The 16,607-nt window shown below is 36.6% G+C and overlaps 2 protein-coding genes across 12 annotated transcripts in view; one reads left to right on the plus strand and one right to left on the minus strand.

Moving 5' to 3' along the window:
• The window catches only part of ACSM3 (acyl-CoA synthetase medium chain family member 3), a 28,597-nt gene extending 24,373 nt beyond the window's left edge, over nucleotides 1-4,224 (plus strand). Inside the window, 3 exon segments of the mRNA XM_079946062.1 lie at nucleotides 2,822-2,854; nucleotides 2,858-2,941; nucleotides 3,831-4,224. Of these exon segments, the coding sequence (XP_079802188.1) occupies nucleotides 2,822-2,854; nucleotides 2,858-2,941; nucleotides 3,831-3,914 (201 nt within the window). The 3' untranslated portion in view covers nucleotides 3,915-4,224.
• ERI2 (ERI1 exoribonuclease family member 2) overlaps nucleotides 1-16,607 on the minus strand; it is a 36,590-nt gene that overhangs the window by 18,174 nt on the left and 1,809 nt on the right. The window contains exons 2-11 of one of the 11 annotated variants that reach the window (XR_013831698.1): nucleotides 15,943-16,010; nucleotides 15,773-15,856; nucleotides 15,079-15,206; nucleotides 14,294-14,450; nucleotides 12,816-12,916; nucleotides 12,269-12,350; nucleotides 6,482-6,570; nucleotides 6,176-6,281; nucleotides 1,946-2,101; nucleotides 1,287-1,789 (exon numbers count right to left, since the gene is read on the minus strand). Coding sequence is in view for 8 of the 11 variants with exons in the window: in XM_079946044.1 (XP_079802170.1) it covers nucleotides 4,947-6,281; nucleotides 6,482-6,570; nucleotides 12,269-12,350; nucleotides 12,816-12,916; nucleotides 14,294-14,450; nucleotides 15,079-15,206; nucleotides 15,773-15,856; nucleotides 15,943-16,010 (2,044 nt within the window). In the remaining 3 variants the exon portion in view is untranslated. Of the gene's footprint in view, nucleotides 1-1,286; nucleotides 2,102-2,135; nucleotides 2,301-4,230; nucleotides 6,282-6,481; nucleotides 6,571-12,268; nucleotides 12,351-12,815; nucleotides 12,917-14,293; nucleotides 14,451-15,078; nucleotides 15,207-15,740; nucleotides 15,857-15,942; nucleotides 16,011-16,607 lie in introns of those variants that run through there. The other 10 variants (XR_013831697.1, XM_079946050.1, XM_079946051.1 and 7 more) reach the window with 10 other exon arrangements.

Below are 16,607 nucleotides of genomic sequence, written 5' to 3' on the forward strand. Positions count from 1 at the left end.
CATTGAAACAGAATTATCCAAATGATTCATTCACTATGTTACTAAATATGCAAGTCAGATAGAAATATGCTGATCAGAGAGAACTGCTACAGAATGAGACGGAAAATATATACTATAAAGAATTTGAATCCTTTCCATGGAGCGCTGGGGCAAAGATGGTGTGAATGCCGGCAACCCAGGCTCACACCAGGACAGGGCGCCAGAAGTCAGCTAGAAGGCTCACGTGTTTACCCAGAAGGTCTGGAAACCAACATGGACTTTGGTGTAGCTGAGGAGGATAGGCTGGCATCAGATATCAGGAGTGGGAACGAGGTCTGAGACAGGAACTAAGTAACCAGAAGTAGTCTGGCTCGGTCAGTAAGTAGAGGGTTCAGGAAATAAACTATGAATAAGACAGGAGTCCTCAAAGCTCACTTCTGTTGGGCTGATCACGTGGTAGTTTGGGTTTAAAGGTTCCATGCCACTCTTCAGGCCCCCTTTGCCAGGCAGGGCCTCCAATATTCCGGGTAATGAGAGTAGGGAACAGATTCAATGATTATTGAAGTTTGTCCCTTTTCTCTGAACTCCACCAGTAGGGTTTCATGAGTCTATATATATATATATATATATATATATATATAAAAATATGAATCACTTTGCTGTACACCTGAAACTAACACAACATTGTAAATCAACTACACTTCAATAAAAAAATTTTAAAAAAGAGAGAGAGAAGGATTCAAAGCTGTAATGTATAGCATGGTTCCATTTTTAAGTATAAATGTATTGGGAAAAAACAGGAATAATTTATACCACTTTACTGGTTTTCTCTGGAGAATAGAATTAAAAATGATTTTTAATTTCTTAAAATGAAAGCTTGTGAGGATTAAATAAGTTGACATAGGTATAGGCCTTATAACAACATCTGGAACATATTAAGTCATTAAAAATATTAGGTATTAGTTTCAGTAGTAGAAGTACAAGATTTTTTTTAACCTAAAATCCATAAGTGGGCTTCAAAGTTTTTCTGAAATTCTGTGCAAAAGAAATTACTACAACTAATACCTAATATTTTTAATGACTTAATATGTTCCAGATGTTGTTATAAGGCCTATACCTATGTCAACTTATTTAATCCTCACAAATTCCTTTTACAGAGAAGGAAACTGAGGCAGAGAGAGGTATCCTAACTTGCCTGAGATTACAAAGTGTGACTTGAACCCAGGTTGTCTGACTTCAGAGTTCATGCTCTTAACCATGTTAGATTGTTCCTTAATAATTTATCATTTTCTGTAATGGTTTATAAAGACTTTTATAAAGATAAATTAGACTTTACCCAAGGTGTACAAGTCATCAATATGCAAACCAGTATTTAGACACTAGTTCTTAAAATAATTTGCCTTTGAACAATTCACTTATAGCAAGGATAATTTATTTTATTCATAAAAATGTTGATAAGAAATAGAGCAGGCATAAATACAAATAAATTCTACGAAATGTCAAAAAATGGATAGGATAAAATTATATACATGCATACACACACAACTGCTCCATGGCACATGTAATTTAGAAATTTTCAAGGTGTTTTGGTAAAGACAGAAATATTTGCTCATAAAATGTTGTAAAACTGCACACTGGTAAGCAATGACCAAAATGTGAAAATTTTATAACTGCAAGTCTTCACTTCTCACTAACTAGTTGTCCTGAGTGACTTAGTCTCTCAAATAATCCATTTTTGATCAACTATTTACTTCCAGACCAAGGTAGATAGGTAATGTTGCCAACTTATCTTCAAGCTATATACATGAATCTGTGAATTCAAAAAGATTTAAGCCTCTTAAGTGCTGAATATTTAATCATAAAATTTACAGGTGACTCTCCTGAACTATGCCCACAAGGCAGCATCATTCCATGGCAAACCCTAGGCTGGTATTCTGGATTTGGTGGTGCATACTAATTGACTCACCTAGAGTTCTGCCTCTGGGGAAGGCAGTAAATCGCAGTGCTGGCAGTGCCCCAGGAGAGAACATTTAGAATTCCAATACACTCTTGAAGGGGACTACACATGAGGAACGGCCTCTGTCTTCTCCGGTAAAGGTCCAAAATTTCTGGGCAGGATTTCCTAAAACATTTCAAGGAAGGGTGAACTTTGGGGAACAGGATTTGTGAGCATGAAGTGATGAATTCTTCCCTGTCTTCTGCCAATTATAGAGCAAGGACCATCACCACTTTTACCCTTATCACTGAAGGCCAGGTAAATGGGTCAGAGCAATAGCAAAGTGACTGCTGGAATCTTCATAGTCTCGCATCAGCAGAAATGTCTATGGAATAAAGAGTGGACGGTCTCACTCAGTGAACTATTCCCTTCAATAAGGATATGGCAAACCCATGAGAATACTGTTTATTAGGGCCACACTGAGGGTGGTGACCTATGAGCTAGACTATATCAGGCTGGGTTGTTATATAAAAGACTGTGCTTAGTGCATTACCAAGTTTCCAAAAGAAAACTTTTTTGAAGGAGATAAAAGATGAGGCACGAAGTCAAGAGCAGAGATGATCAGAAACAGGTCAGAAAGTAGAGTTTAAGATGTAGTTAGATGAGGTTCACGTATAGATCATAATCAAAGCAGGGGTTCCAGAAGCTCTAGTATTAGATACAAAATCTAGGTGTGGGAGTCAACTGGCTGGCTTAAGGGCATAGAGCTGGGATCAGACCCTAATAAACCCTGTGGCCCACTGCATCAGGTATTTAGATTAGATTCCCAAGTTAAGAGAAAGAAAAGACGCACTAAAACATAAGAATATACAACTCATCTTCCTGGTGTTCAAATATTTATTTTAGGTAGTAAAGGCTTTTATTGTTCTGAACCCTGATTAGAAGTCAAACGATCAAGAACAACTGAAGAAGGAGATTCAGGAGCATGTAAAAAGAGCTACAGCACCTTACAAACATCCCAGGAAGGTAGGTATTCTGATTATGAACAATATTTGCTTAGTATTCTGGAAATTTTCAGCTGTTTATTTTTTCCATTTTAATGAACATTCTCCTCAAACATGCTATACCAAATATTCCAAACTAAACTAATGACACGGATAAGAATCAGAATCTTTGAGATTAAAATGAAACCCTTAAACTAATTTGTTGGGTCATTTGGCTTACCTGACTTATAGTAAATACAGTAAGTCCCCTATATTCGAACAAGTTCTGTTTGGAGAGCATGTTCATTAAGTCTAGTTTTTTCGTTAAGTCTAACAAAGTTAGCCTAGGTACCCAACTAACACAATCGGCTATATAGTACTGTACTGTAATAGGTTTATAATACTTTTCACACAAATAATACATAAAAAACCAATACAAAAAATAAAGAAAACATTTTTAATCTTAAGTACAGTACCTTGAAAAGTACAGTAGTACAGTACAACAGCTGGCATACAGGGGCTGGCATCGAGTGAATAGGCAAAAAGAGTTACTGACTGGAGGAGGGAGAAGAGGTGGGAGATGGTAGAGTTGAAGGATTGTCAGCAATAGGAGGCAGAGGGCGAGCATCAATGTCACTCACGCCTGATGCTGATGGCACAGGTTCGGGTTCCTTGCTGGAACCAGATGCATGTTCGCATCTTTGAAAGTTCACAAATTGAAGGTTCGTGTGTAGGGGACTTACTGTACTAAATATCAAGAAAAATATCAACAATACCCCTCTCCCTTTTTTGGTTGTTACCAAAAACTCACCCCAATGGGTGTCCTGATTCTTCCACCTAGAGTTCATAATAGAACTTTTATATAATTGACTTTTACTAATTGTCTAAAGATGAAAACTTCTGGGCTAATTTTCTTCCCTTGATATCTACAGGTAGAATTTACTCAAGAGCTGCCAAAGACTATTAGTGGGAAGATAAGAAATGAACTGAGGAAGAAAGAATGGGAAACAATTTAAATTCATTACTTATCATGGTATCTATAAAATAAGGCTCTGTAAAACCACAAGATTATGAAAAGGTGATTTCAAAATGTGACAGTATGCTTATAAACTAATTGATTTAAAATATCTTGTGGTTATAACATCATAGGCTGAATTCTGAACTAAAATATTCAGTAAATTCCTCTGCATTAGTGTCAATGTTCTTATAATTTGGCAATATAAACAGAATACCATCAGCTGCCATGGAACTTTTAAACATACAGTACAGAAGCGTTTCTGAACCGAATCTCTGACCTGTTGGATTTCAAACCTTAGTTGAATAATTCTTCTGATATGTTGACATACAAATCAGAACCAATTTTCAAGGGTTGAAATAAAACTAAGTAAGTTATAAAAGTTTTCAGAAAAACTTAAAATGTTAGATTATCATAATTCTCAAAGTACAAAAGCATCTACCTGAAAACAGTCTAGTGATTTTTATTGGTCACATTTTTATTCAAATAATTAAAAATAGTTTAAAATTTGTTTCAAGGTCTAACTGCAAAAGAAGGGTATCATATGTTGTACACCTGAAACCAATATAATATTGCATGGCAATTATAATTCAATAAAAAGAAACAAGGATATCATATACTAGTATTGCTGCTTATTACATTTAATCTAATAAATACAGTTTACCAAGTATTTCATTTGTGGCTCTTCAAAAAAGTATGATAAATTTGGCATGGGTTAATATGTGAAATATAAATAAAATAGTATAAGACATTATCAGAATACTCATAATGTGTGGGAATTCAAGGGGCAATCAGGATTCATACATGAACAGAAGACAAATCAGATAAATGGTGAATGAAATTAGAAGCCTGTGAAATTCTTTTTTCTATTTTCAGTGTGTATATGTGTGAGAATGTGTTGAATAGCCCCAGTGTAGCTTACAGAGCTCAGATACACTATGTCCTCACAACTTGTAGCCCTATACAAATTTTTTTCTCTTTACTGTAGTAAAAGTCACATTGAGGTAAAAACATAGTTTACATGTAAAAAAAGTCAATTCCTCATTGAAGGTCTGAGTCTCAATGAATTTTTAGTAGAAAAATCTACATTTCTGTCACAAATATGGCTTGTTTCTGGAGAGTTAAAAGTGTGTCCCCCTGGGGAGTGAGACAGAACTATGCTGTTGGCTGTCTCCTTTTGAAGTGTTTGTTCCCATTTGAAATAACCACAACATTTTCTCTTTTCTTGGTACTTCCCAATAGGACAACAATAGAAGACTTTTCCATGGTTCGGTCCATTATTAGAAGCAACAAGTCTCTTAGATCTTCGGCCACACTTGCATAAAGGAGGTGTTATTTTCCCACCCTTCCAAGGATCTTGTACATTAACTGTAGAAGTTAAGATAGAAGGGAGAACCTTCCTGGAAGAACTTCCCCCTGGGGAGCCATTAGATGATGTAGGCTTTTCTTCATGAATAGTGAAGGTCTGTTTTTTTGCTGGTGGGAAAGGTAGGGGACTGGATGGATTCCTCTTAGCACCACCTAAATGAAGAGGAAGTTTCCCCAAAACTAAAGGATGAGACATATTGGCACTAACACTGTTGAAGCTACTTGATTTACATTCAGGTAACTTAAAGTCAAAAGCATCTGAACCTGGATCTTTGGCTTCTTTTATATTATAAATAGTAGTATGTGGACTCTTATACACAATAGACTTAGAGGTATCAGATTTTTGAGGAGTTTCTTCTGTGCCTCCAAAATTTTCTTGACTTAACATTTCAGATTTTTCTAAAACCATTAATCTTTCTCCAGAATTAAATGAAGTGTCTAAGTTTGAGTCACTAATAGGAGGCATACAATACATATTCTGCTCAGGTTGAGATGATGGCAGTAAAGCTACATCCTCCCAATCAGCCAACATAGGTAAACTGTCAAGAGCAGAACTCATTTCCATATCAGAAACATTATTAACAGATGAAATGGTAGTTGAAACCAGTATCAATTCTGAACCAACTGTTGAAGACTCAGAATTGGTATTAAATGCAAGATGTTGGTTTATTTGCTTCTGCATAGGTGTATTCAAACTGGAAGACTGTAACTGCCCCAGAGAGGTCCAGGACTCAGTATTAAAAAGAGATAAACAGCTTTTGACATTCTGACAGCCTGCTTTTACATTGCCCTTTAGTTGTAAATGATCTTGCTGTACCTTTATAGGAAAATTCACATCAACTGACTTCATTTGCACTTTCTCGTAGGATTTTATTGTATTTTTAGGTTCCGTACCATATATGCTGGGATCATGAATGCTACTGTTGCAGGCTGATATTTCTTCAACTTGATCCATATTCAAATTTCTGGTGAAAATGTTAGGATTCCTCTTAGTGGGAACCTATGATTTCACAGACAAATCCAACAGCTTTAGACATTCTGCATTCATAATTTCTTTAGTACGCATTGTATGACAAAAAAGAAAAATGTCATCATTGATTGATTTATAAATGATAGCATACATGACATCTACATTTCAACTTGCCCATGATTACTTCTGGAGTTTGAAATAACAGAATAAAGAGGTAAGACACTACTAACCTTGTTCAAGGACCTTGTAATTTTCATTAAGCAACCATCCCTGATCATTTTCCAAGCAAGAAGGGCAGTATTCCTAGAATCATCCAACCCTGAGAAAAGAGATATCAAACACTGAATTTAGTGGTACCAGTGTAAAGAAATATAGCAAAAAAATACCACCACTTAAGCAGAAATTGGAACATACTGTTGGTTTTCTGATCATCTACTAATTTCATTGGTAAGGCTACTGGCAGCCTTACCAATGAAAGATTTCCCACATTTACAGGGGAGGAGGTGAAATTTTGTTAGACAGTTCGAAAATATATGACCGAGTCCTGCACACGCTGTCCTGGGAGTGCACGGAGAGCGGTTGCCCATAGGAGACCTACAAGCAGATGCCAGGCCCAGCCCCTTTTGTCCCAGGAGCGCGCGGATAGCCCTCACCCCTAGGAAATCCACAAGAAGCCACCAAACCTGCCCCTGCTGTCCCGGGAATGCGTGGAGACCACCTGCCCATACAAGATCCGAGAGCAGGCACCAAGCCCTGCCCCCACTGTCTCGGGAGTGTGTGAAGAGCAGTCACCCATAGGAGACCCACGAGCAGGTATTCACCACTGGTACTGGCCTGTAATTTTCTTTTTTTGTGGTATCTTTGTCTGGTTTTGGTATCAGGGTGATGGTGGCCTCACAGAATGAGTTTGGGAGTTTTCCTTCCTCTGCAATTTTTTGGAACAGTTTCAGAAGGATAGGTGTTAGCTCTTCTGTAAATGGTTTTTTTTTTTTTTTGCGGTACGCGGGCCCCTCACTGCTGTGGCCTCTCCCGTTGCAGAGCACAGGCTCCGGACGCGCAGGCTCAGCGGCCATGGCTCAAGGGCCCAGCCGCTCTGCGGCATGTGGGATCCTCCCGGACCAGGGCACGAACCCGTGTCTCCTGCATCGGCAGGCGGACTCTCAACCACTGCGCCACCAGGGAAGCCCTTCTCTAAATGTTTGATAGAATTTACCTGTGAAGCCATCTAGTCCTGGACTTTTGTTTGTTGGAACTTTTTTAATCACCGTTTCAATTTCATTACTTGTGATTGGTCTGTTCATATCTTCTATTTCTTCCTGGTTCAGTCTTGAGAAGTTGTACCTTCCTAAGAATTTGGCCATTTCTTACAGGTTGTCCATTTTATCAGCATACAGTTGCTAGTCTCTTATGATTCTTTGTACTTCTGTGGTGTCAGTTGTTAAGTTCTCCTTTTTCATTTCTAATTTTATTGATTTGAGTCCTCTCCCTTCTTTTCTTGATGAATCTGGCTAAACGTTTATCAATTTTGTCTATCTTCTCAGAGAACTAGCTTTTAGTTTCACTGATCTTTGCTATTGTTTTCTTCATCTCTATTTCACTTATTTCTGCTCTGATCTTTACGAATTCTTTCCTTCTACTAAGTTTAGGTTTTGTTTGTTCTTCTTTCTCTAGTTGCTTTAGGTTCCTGAGGTAAGATTGTATTGCTATAAACTTCCCTCTTAGAACTGCTTTTGCTGCATTCTGTAGGTTTTGGATCGTTGTGCTTTTGTTTTCATTTGTCTCTAGTATCATTCTTTAACACCATACACAAAAATAAACTCAAAATAGATTAAAGACCTAAATGTGAGACTGACACTATCAAACTGTTAGAGGAAAACACAGGCACAACACTCTTTGACATAAATCGCAGCAATATCTTTTTTGATCTGTCTCCCAGAATGATGGAAATAAAAACAAAAATAAACAAATGGGACCTAATTAAACTCAAAAGCTTTTTCACAGCAAAGGAAACCATAAACAAAACGAAAAGACAACCCACAGATTAGGAGAAAATATTTGCCAACAATGTGACTGAGAAGGGATTAGTCTCCAAAATTTACAGACAGCTCATGTGGCTTAATATCAGCAAAACAAACAACCCAATCAAAAAAGGGGCAGAAGACCTAAACAGACATTTCCCCAAAGAAAACATACAGATGGCTAAAAGGCACATGAAAAGATGTTCAACATCATTAATTATTAGAGAAATGCCAAGTCAAAACTACGATGAGGGCTTCCCTGGTGGTGCAGTGGTTGAGAGTCTGCCTGCCGATGCGGGGGACAAGGGTTCGTGCCCTGGTCTGGGAGGATCCCGCATGCCACGCAGCGGCTGGGCCCGTGAGCCATGGCCACTGGGCCTGCGCGTCCAGAGCCTGTGCTACGCAACGGGAGAGGCCGCAACAGTGAGAGGCCCACATACCGCAAAAAAAAAAAAAAAACTACGATGAGATATCACCTCACACCAGTTAGAATGACTATCATCAAAAAATCCACAAACAATAAATGCTGGAGAGGGTGTGGAGAGAAGGGAAACCTCCTACACTGTTGGTGGGAATGTAAATTGGTGCAGCCACTGTGGAAAACAGTATGGAGGTTCCTTAAAAACCTAAAAATAGAGAAATCCCACTCCTGGCAGGTATCTGGAGAAAAACATGGTCTGAAAGGATACATGCACCCCAATGTTCAGCGTTGTTTCCAAAACATGGAAGCAGCCTAAATGTCCATCGACAGAAGAATGGATAAAGAAGATGTGGTACATATATACAATGGAATATTACTCTGCCATTAAAGAGAATGAAATAATGCCATTTGCAGCAACATAGATGGACCTAGAGATGGTCATACTGAGTGAAGTAAGTCAGAGAAAGATGAATATCAAATACCACTTATATGCGGAATCTAAAAAAAAATGATACAAATGAACTTATTTACAAAACAGAAACAGACTCACAGACTTAGAGAACAAACTTATGATTGGCAGGGGTGAGTGGGGAGAGGGATAGTAAGGGAGTTTGGAATTGACATGTACACACTGCTACATTTAAAAAGGATAACCAACAAGGACCTACTGCATAGCACAGGGAACTCTGCTCAATATTATGTAACAACCTAAATGGGAAAAGGATATGAAAGAGAATAGACACATGTATATGTATAACTGAATCACTTTGCTGTACACCTGAAACTAACACAACATTGTTAATCAACTATACTCCAATATAAAATAAAAAGTTAAAAAAAAAACCCTATAGAATCATCTCAATAGATGCAGAAAAAGCTTTTGACAAAATTTAACATCCATTTATAATAAAAGCTCTCCAGAAAGTGGGAATAGAGGGAACTTACCTCAACATAATAAAGGCCATATATGACAAACCCACAGCTAACATCATTCTCAATGATGAAAAGCTGAAAGCATTCCCTCTAAGATCAGGAACAAGGCAAGGCTCTCGCCACTTCTATTCAACACAGTTTTGGAAGTCCTAGCCATGGCAATCAGAGAAGAAAAAGAAATAAAAGGAATCCAAATTGGAAAAGAAGAAGTAAAACTGACACTGTTTGCAGATGATGTGATACTATGCATAGAAAATTCTAAAGTTGCTACCAGAAAACTACTAGAGCTCATTGATGAATTTGGTAAAGATGCAGGATACAAAATTAATGCACAGAAATCTCTTGCATTCCTATACACTAACAATGAAAGATCAGAAAGAGAAATTAAGGAAACAATCCCATTTACCATTGCATCAAAAAGAATAAAATACCTAGGAATAAAGCTACCCAAGGAGACAAAAGACCTGTACTCAGAAAACTGTAAGATACTGATGAAGGAAACCAAAGACGACACAAACAGATGGAAAGATATACTGTGTCCTTGGATTGGAAGAATCAATATTGTCAAAATGACTATATTACCCAAAGCAAGCTACAGTTTCAATGCAATCCCTACCAAATTATCAATGGCATTTTTCACAAAATTAGAACAAAAATTTTAATTTGTATGGAAACACAAAAGACCCTGAATAGCCAAAGCAATCTTGAGAAAGAAAAAGGGAGCTGGAGGAATCAAGCTCCCTGACTTCAGACTATACTACAAAGCTACAGTAATCAAAACAGTATTACACCGGCACAAAAGCAGATACATAGATCAATGGAACAGGATAGAAAGCCCAGAAATAAATTCACGCATCTATGGTCAATTAATCTATGACAAAGGAGGCAAGAATATACAATGGAGAAAAGACAGTCTCTTCAATAAGTGCTGCTGGGAAAACTGGACAGCTACATGTAAAAGAATGAAATTAGGACATTCTCTAACACCGTATACAAAAATAAACTCAAAATGGATCAAAGATCTAAATGCAAGGCTGGATACTATAAAACAGAGGAAAACCTAGGCAGAACACTCTTTGACATAAATTGCAGCAATATTTTTTTTGATCTGCCTCCTAGAGTAATGAAAATAAAAACAAAAATAAACAATTGGGACCTAATTAAACTCAAAAGCTTTTGCACAGCAAAGGAAACCATAAACAAAACAAAAAGACAACCCACAGAATTGGAGAAAATATTTGCAAACAAAGCGACCTACAAGGGATTAATCTCTAAAATACACGAACAGCTCAAGCAGCTCTATGTCAAAAAAACCCCAAACAACCCAAATGAAAAATAGGCAGAAGACCAAAATAGACATTTCTCCAAAGAAGACATACAGATGGCAAAAAGCACATGAAAAAATGTTCAACATCACTAATTATCAGAGAAATGCAAGTCAAAACTACAGTGAGGTATCATCTCACACCGGTAAGAATGGCCATCATCAAACAGTCTACAAACAGTAAATGCTGGAGAAGGTGTGGAGAAGAGGGAACCCTCCTACACTGTTGGTGGGAATGTAAATTGGTACAACCACTGTGGAGAACAGTATGGAGGTTCCTTAAAAAACTAAAAATAGAACTACCATATGATCCAGCAATCCCACTCCTGGGCATATATCCAGAGAAAACCATAATCTGAAAAGATACATGCACCCCAATGTTCAGTGCAGCACTGTTTACAGTAACCAAGACATGGAAGCAACCTAAATGTCCATGAACATAGGAATACATAAAGAAGACGTGGTACATATATACAGTGGAACATTACTCAGTCATAAAAAAGAATGAAATAATGCCATTTGAAACAACATGGATGGACCTAGAGATTATCATACTAAGTGCAGTATGTCAGACAGAAAAATACAAAGTATCATATGATACTGGTCATATGTGGAATCTAATTTTTAAAAAAAGATACAAATGAACTTATTTACAAAATAGAAACAGTCTTACAGATATCGAAAAAACCTTATGGTTACCAAAGGGGAAACGTTGGGGGGAGGTATAAATCAGGAGCTTGGGATGAACATACACACACTACTATATATAAGATAGATAACCAACAAAGACCCACTGTATAGCACAGGGAACTCTACTCAATATTCTGTGATAACCTATATGAGAAAAGTATCTAAAAAAGAATGAATATATGTATATGTATATATGAATCACTTTGTTGTACACCTGAAACTAACACAACATTGTAAACCAACTATATTCCAATAAAATTAAAATTAAAAAATAATATATGACCAACATTCTGTAGGGACCATGTTTTATGAGTAATCTAATAGTCTTGCTCAGTTCTTTCCCTAGTCCACTGTATTATTTGGGCATTTGTTTATAATCTCCATTTGATTTGGCTAATTCTTTTCATTCTTTTTAGCAAGTAGAAAGCCACTACATGACAGTCTTTATCTCACAATATTTTATGAAAGTGGTAATTTGAAAATCTTGGAAACAATTTGAATTGTATAGATTAGGGCTTTTTTCAGGCTGAAGCATATTCCTTGTTAATGATATCATCAAAAAATGAGGTTCAAATGAAAGACTGTATAAAAATAGAATGACTTACATAATAAAATTTTAAATTATACTAACCGAAATGTTCTCGTCCCAAGAATTCTATTCCCACTTCCTGCAGGGCACCACTTAGTCCTTTTGGTTTTCTTCTGTAGAAAATCTAGTCAAATAAAAGACAATATGTCTTAAAAAATGATTACTATTTGAAAGGCTATGTATTTTTTTAAAACAGTTTTTTTTAATATTTATTTGGCTGCACAGGGTCTTAGTTGTGGGATCTTTGTTGCAGCACGTGAGATCTTTAGTTGTGGCGTGTGGGATCTAGCTCCCTGACCAGGGATCGAACCTGGGCCCTCTGCATTGGGAGTGTGGAGTCTTAACCACTGGACCACCAGGGAGGTCCCTTAGGGGCTAGGTATTAACCATTTACTTCTCATAATTTTTATTCTATTAGATTTGGAATGTGCTTATTTTTGTGTTGTTCTATATACTTTAAGAAAAGTATTTATGTGAATGTTTTAAAACAAAATATTTTGTTTGTAGAAACTCATACCCATGCGTGGGATAAAGTTTAATCATTTTTTAATAGAAAGAAAGTGAACGTGCCCCCATCTTTGACCCTTACCTTGTAAGTTACTCTGAGATCAATCCAAGAATTAAGGAACACAGGTTTTAACAACTGTTTTCTTTTACACTCATACTCCAGGCAAACTCCCAAGTCCCAGTCTGCATTAAGTATATTAAAATAGAACAAAGTCAATGATGCCAGCAGTTTTTACTTATGCTATCATTTACAAATAAAATGGTGAAAGATGACATAAAACAGAATAGCAGGACTTAGAATAATATATGAAAGCATATATTATAATAGTATACTATATTTTAAATATAATATATACTACATATGGTATATATAACATACTATATAATATATAAAAGAAGAGTAAGATTTAATTGCCCTGGTAATATCTAACAATTATTCAAAACTTACTATTAAGAAATTAGGTTGGTAATTAAGTTTCAAAATGATTTCTTAAAAACACACTAAAACACAGATACTTCAGAAGAAGAGTAAGGTGTCACATTACAAGGTCTAGATGGAAAAGATTATCTGCTTTCAACATTCTAGAAAATATTAATGTAATGGAGAAACCAAACATCTTACAGGGACCCTTTTGGGCTATACCCCACAGGCCTGCAAGCCCTGTACTTGCCCAACCTCAAGACAGAATGAAGAGCCTGAATCGGTGACACAGACATCAAGGATTTAATGAACAGGGGGATCATACATGTCTGAAGCAAGGTCTTGGAGCGAAACTCCACCACGCGAAGCAGATGGCAGCAGTCTTCTGCTAAGTGTTACCGGGGGAATTGACATCAGGTTGGCTCATGAGTTCCCAGGGAAACCAGCTGAGGAGCAAGCCCTTATGCCCCTTTGATAAGCTATCATGGTGGAGATATTCTGATCTAAAGATTAGAACAATCACTAGCTGGGGCCAGGGGCAAGTATGTATTAAGAGGGGAGGTCAGTCATATGAGTAGGGTGTTAAGTAAAGCAGGGACTGGTCAATCAGGGGATGTACAGAGAACAAGAGAACAGCCATCTTGAGTGGCCTGATCATACAGACCCAAGACTATCAGTGCTATGCTATCAATGGCACAGCACTGCTATCAATGACTATTAACGGGAATGCTCTAACATGGGCATAGAAAAGGTCTACTTTAAATGGCCCATTTTTTCCTTGATGTCTACATTAGAAGTGTGAAAGTATAAAAGCAAAGGTTGTGAGTTGAATAAGGACTGTTTTTTTTCAAAGTTATAGAAAATAGCATGCTAAGAGTTTTCACCAGTCTTTGCCTGGATTCAGGAGAACAGAGAGGAGCAGTCTAGAAAGATTCTTTAAAGTTAGGGCTTAAATTTTTAAGGCATTTAAAAAATTTAAAATATGAATAAATTTACTTTTCTTGGTTAACATCTGCTAGACACTTAGATTTCTTTTCGTGGCCCAGGAAGCTAACAAGTATAATTCCTACCAGAGATAAAGAATTATACGGTGGCAACACTACTCATTTATGATTGATACAACTTTTTTTTTTTTTTACCTGACCAAGTAACAAATGCACATAATTTTACTTCAGAAGTAGAAATATCTGAAACCCTAGTAGCAAAAGTAATTTTCTTCTGTTGCTGAATCTTCTGAATCCATTTACAGAACTGAGATAAGCAAATCTTCAGAGGGACTCCTTCATCAACTTGAGCCTGAATAGAGTCATAAAATCTGAATTCAACAACTGAATTCCATAATTATTGAGCATATAAGTAGGCAGTGTGTGGGGGATATACAACAAAGAAGAAGAAATTCTAACTGGCAAAGAGTTCATCTAGTGAAAAGATGTTAAAACACATGGGAGAGAAATAATATAATGGTTAGAATTCTGCAAGGTAAGAAAAATTCGGTTGATCAATCTAAATCACACAGAAATACAATAAATATATCTTGATCAACAGAAATTTGATGTCACTTAATTTCCATAAAGTATGGAAATTGATATACATCTTTATAACACTATTCTTTCTTTCTTTCTTTTTTTTTTTTTTGGTCACACCACGTGGGATCTTAGTTCCCTGACCAGGGATCGAACCTGTGCCCTTGAAGTACAGCGTCTTAACCACGGGAAAGTCCAATTCTTTCTAATTTTTAAAGATTCCAAGATTCTGGAGGGGACATTATATCTCCTAACAGTGAATAAATCTAATTCCAAATGGCATATAGCTTTTATTTTCTTTTTGAAACTGATTTCTGAATTTTAATATATGCATCTCGCCTGCTTTTTTTTTGTTGGGGTGGGAGGAGGAGAAGAGAAATGAGGAAAAGAGAAGGGCATACCTGCTTTATGCCTGTTAGTTCCATGCAAAATTCAGAAAGAATTGGATGTTCCTGAGGATGAACATAAGCATGGAACTCAGATTCAATCTCTCCAGTTGATGTGTTTAGCAATATAGCTGGAAATTCAACTACATGAAAGAATCATCAATTGACACTTGAATATACAATTGATAAATTAATGCTGCAATCACTCTAAATTAAATATATATTACCATCATATAGCATTCATTATTAAACAATCATTGTTTTAGTAAAAGCATATTAAAATGACCAAAGCAGTGTAATGTAATGGTTAAAGTTATGCCAAAGAAGAAAAAAAAAAAAAGTTATGCCAAAGAATAAGTCAAACTATTCAAGTTACAGGTATATCTACTTAAAACTCTTGAATATATTTCCATAATTAAATATGAAGACCATATGAAAATTGAAACATACTTCTTTTTGCAAAGGCATTATGTTCTTTTCAGCTTCTATGCAATTGAGATTTTGTATATAATCCTAAAACAATTATTTTATATGATGACACAATTAGGTATTAGGTTTTTGGGTTTTTTTGTCAAGTCAGATTTTATAGTAAATTACCAATTCATAGATCATTTTGTTTTCTTTAACTGTTAACTGTTTTATATCTATAAACTTTAAAGTAACTTATCTAGTGTTACCTTTGGCCATTTGCAGTCAAGTTCAGACTTACTTATTTCCTGGCTACGGTGGCGTTTCCCATCATTCCAACAAGTCGACTCAAAATCAATGACAATTAAGTAGTCAAACAACTGCTCTGCAAAAGATCAGAGTGTCCTTATCTTTTACCAGTGTTAAAAATGCAAGGCTACAGAAAATAAAGAAATGAAGCACACTACTTACTAGATTTGCTTCTTCCTAGATTTCCATTTGGCGGTGCAATTGACTTTCTTCTAATTAATCCAAGCTGCCTAAAAATGTAAAATAATCCAGGTATGCTCAACAAATTCATTCATACTCCTGCCTATATAAGCTAACTGATGGTATAACCCTCATTATTAATGGTTTGAGGTATTGTGATTGAGAGGAAATTGAACTAGACTGGTTCTTTGCACTCTTGACTTTAGTAGTCATTCTACCTGCATGGGCCTCAAAGTGCATATTTGCAAACTTAGACCAATTCTTTGTGCTCCCCTTATTTTACAGTAATACTGAGGAACTCAAGTGATTTTAAAGATGCATTGAAAAGCTAAGTTATTTTTTCTTTTGCATTTTTCAAGCCCTTGCTATGTGTACAGCACAGCTGAGAGGAGACAGGGCAGGTCCAGTCTTCTAGGAGCTTAAAATATCTGGGTAAAGAAACTAGATATCCATAGCAAACTACTGAAAGGTAATATATGATAAAGGATCTTTAAGGGCAACATGCTGAGTCCACAGAAAGGGAAGAGCTTGTTACCTGAAAACTGTGCTCCCCTCTTGGTGGCTGTCAAGCCAAAAGACACAACCAAGGCAAAGAGTGGGAGAAGGGGGTCTTCCCTGGTGGCTCAGTGGTTAAGAATCCGCCTGCC

This window comes from Stenella coeruleoalba, assembly GCF_951394435.1.
Source record: "Stenella coeruleoalba genome assembly, chromosome: 15".
NCBI classification, from domain to species: Eukaryota; Metazoa; Chordata; class Mammalia; order Artiodactyla; family Delphinidae; genus Stenella; species Stenella coeruleoalba.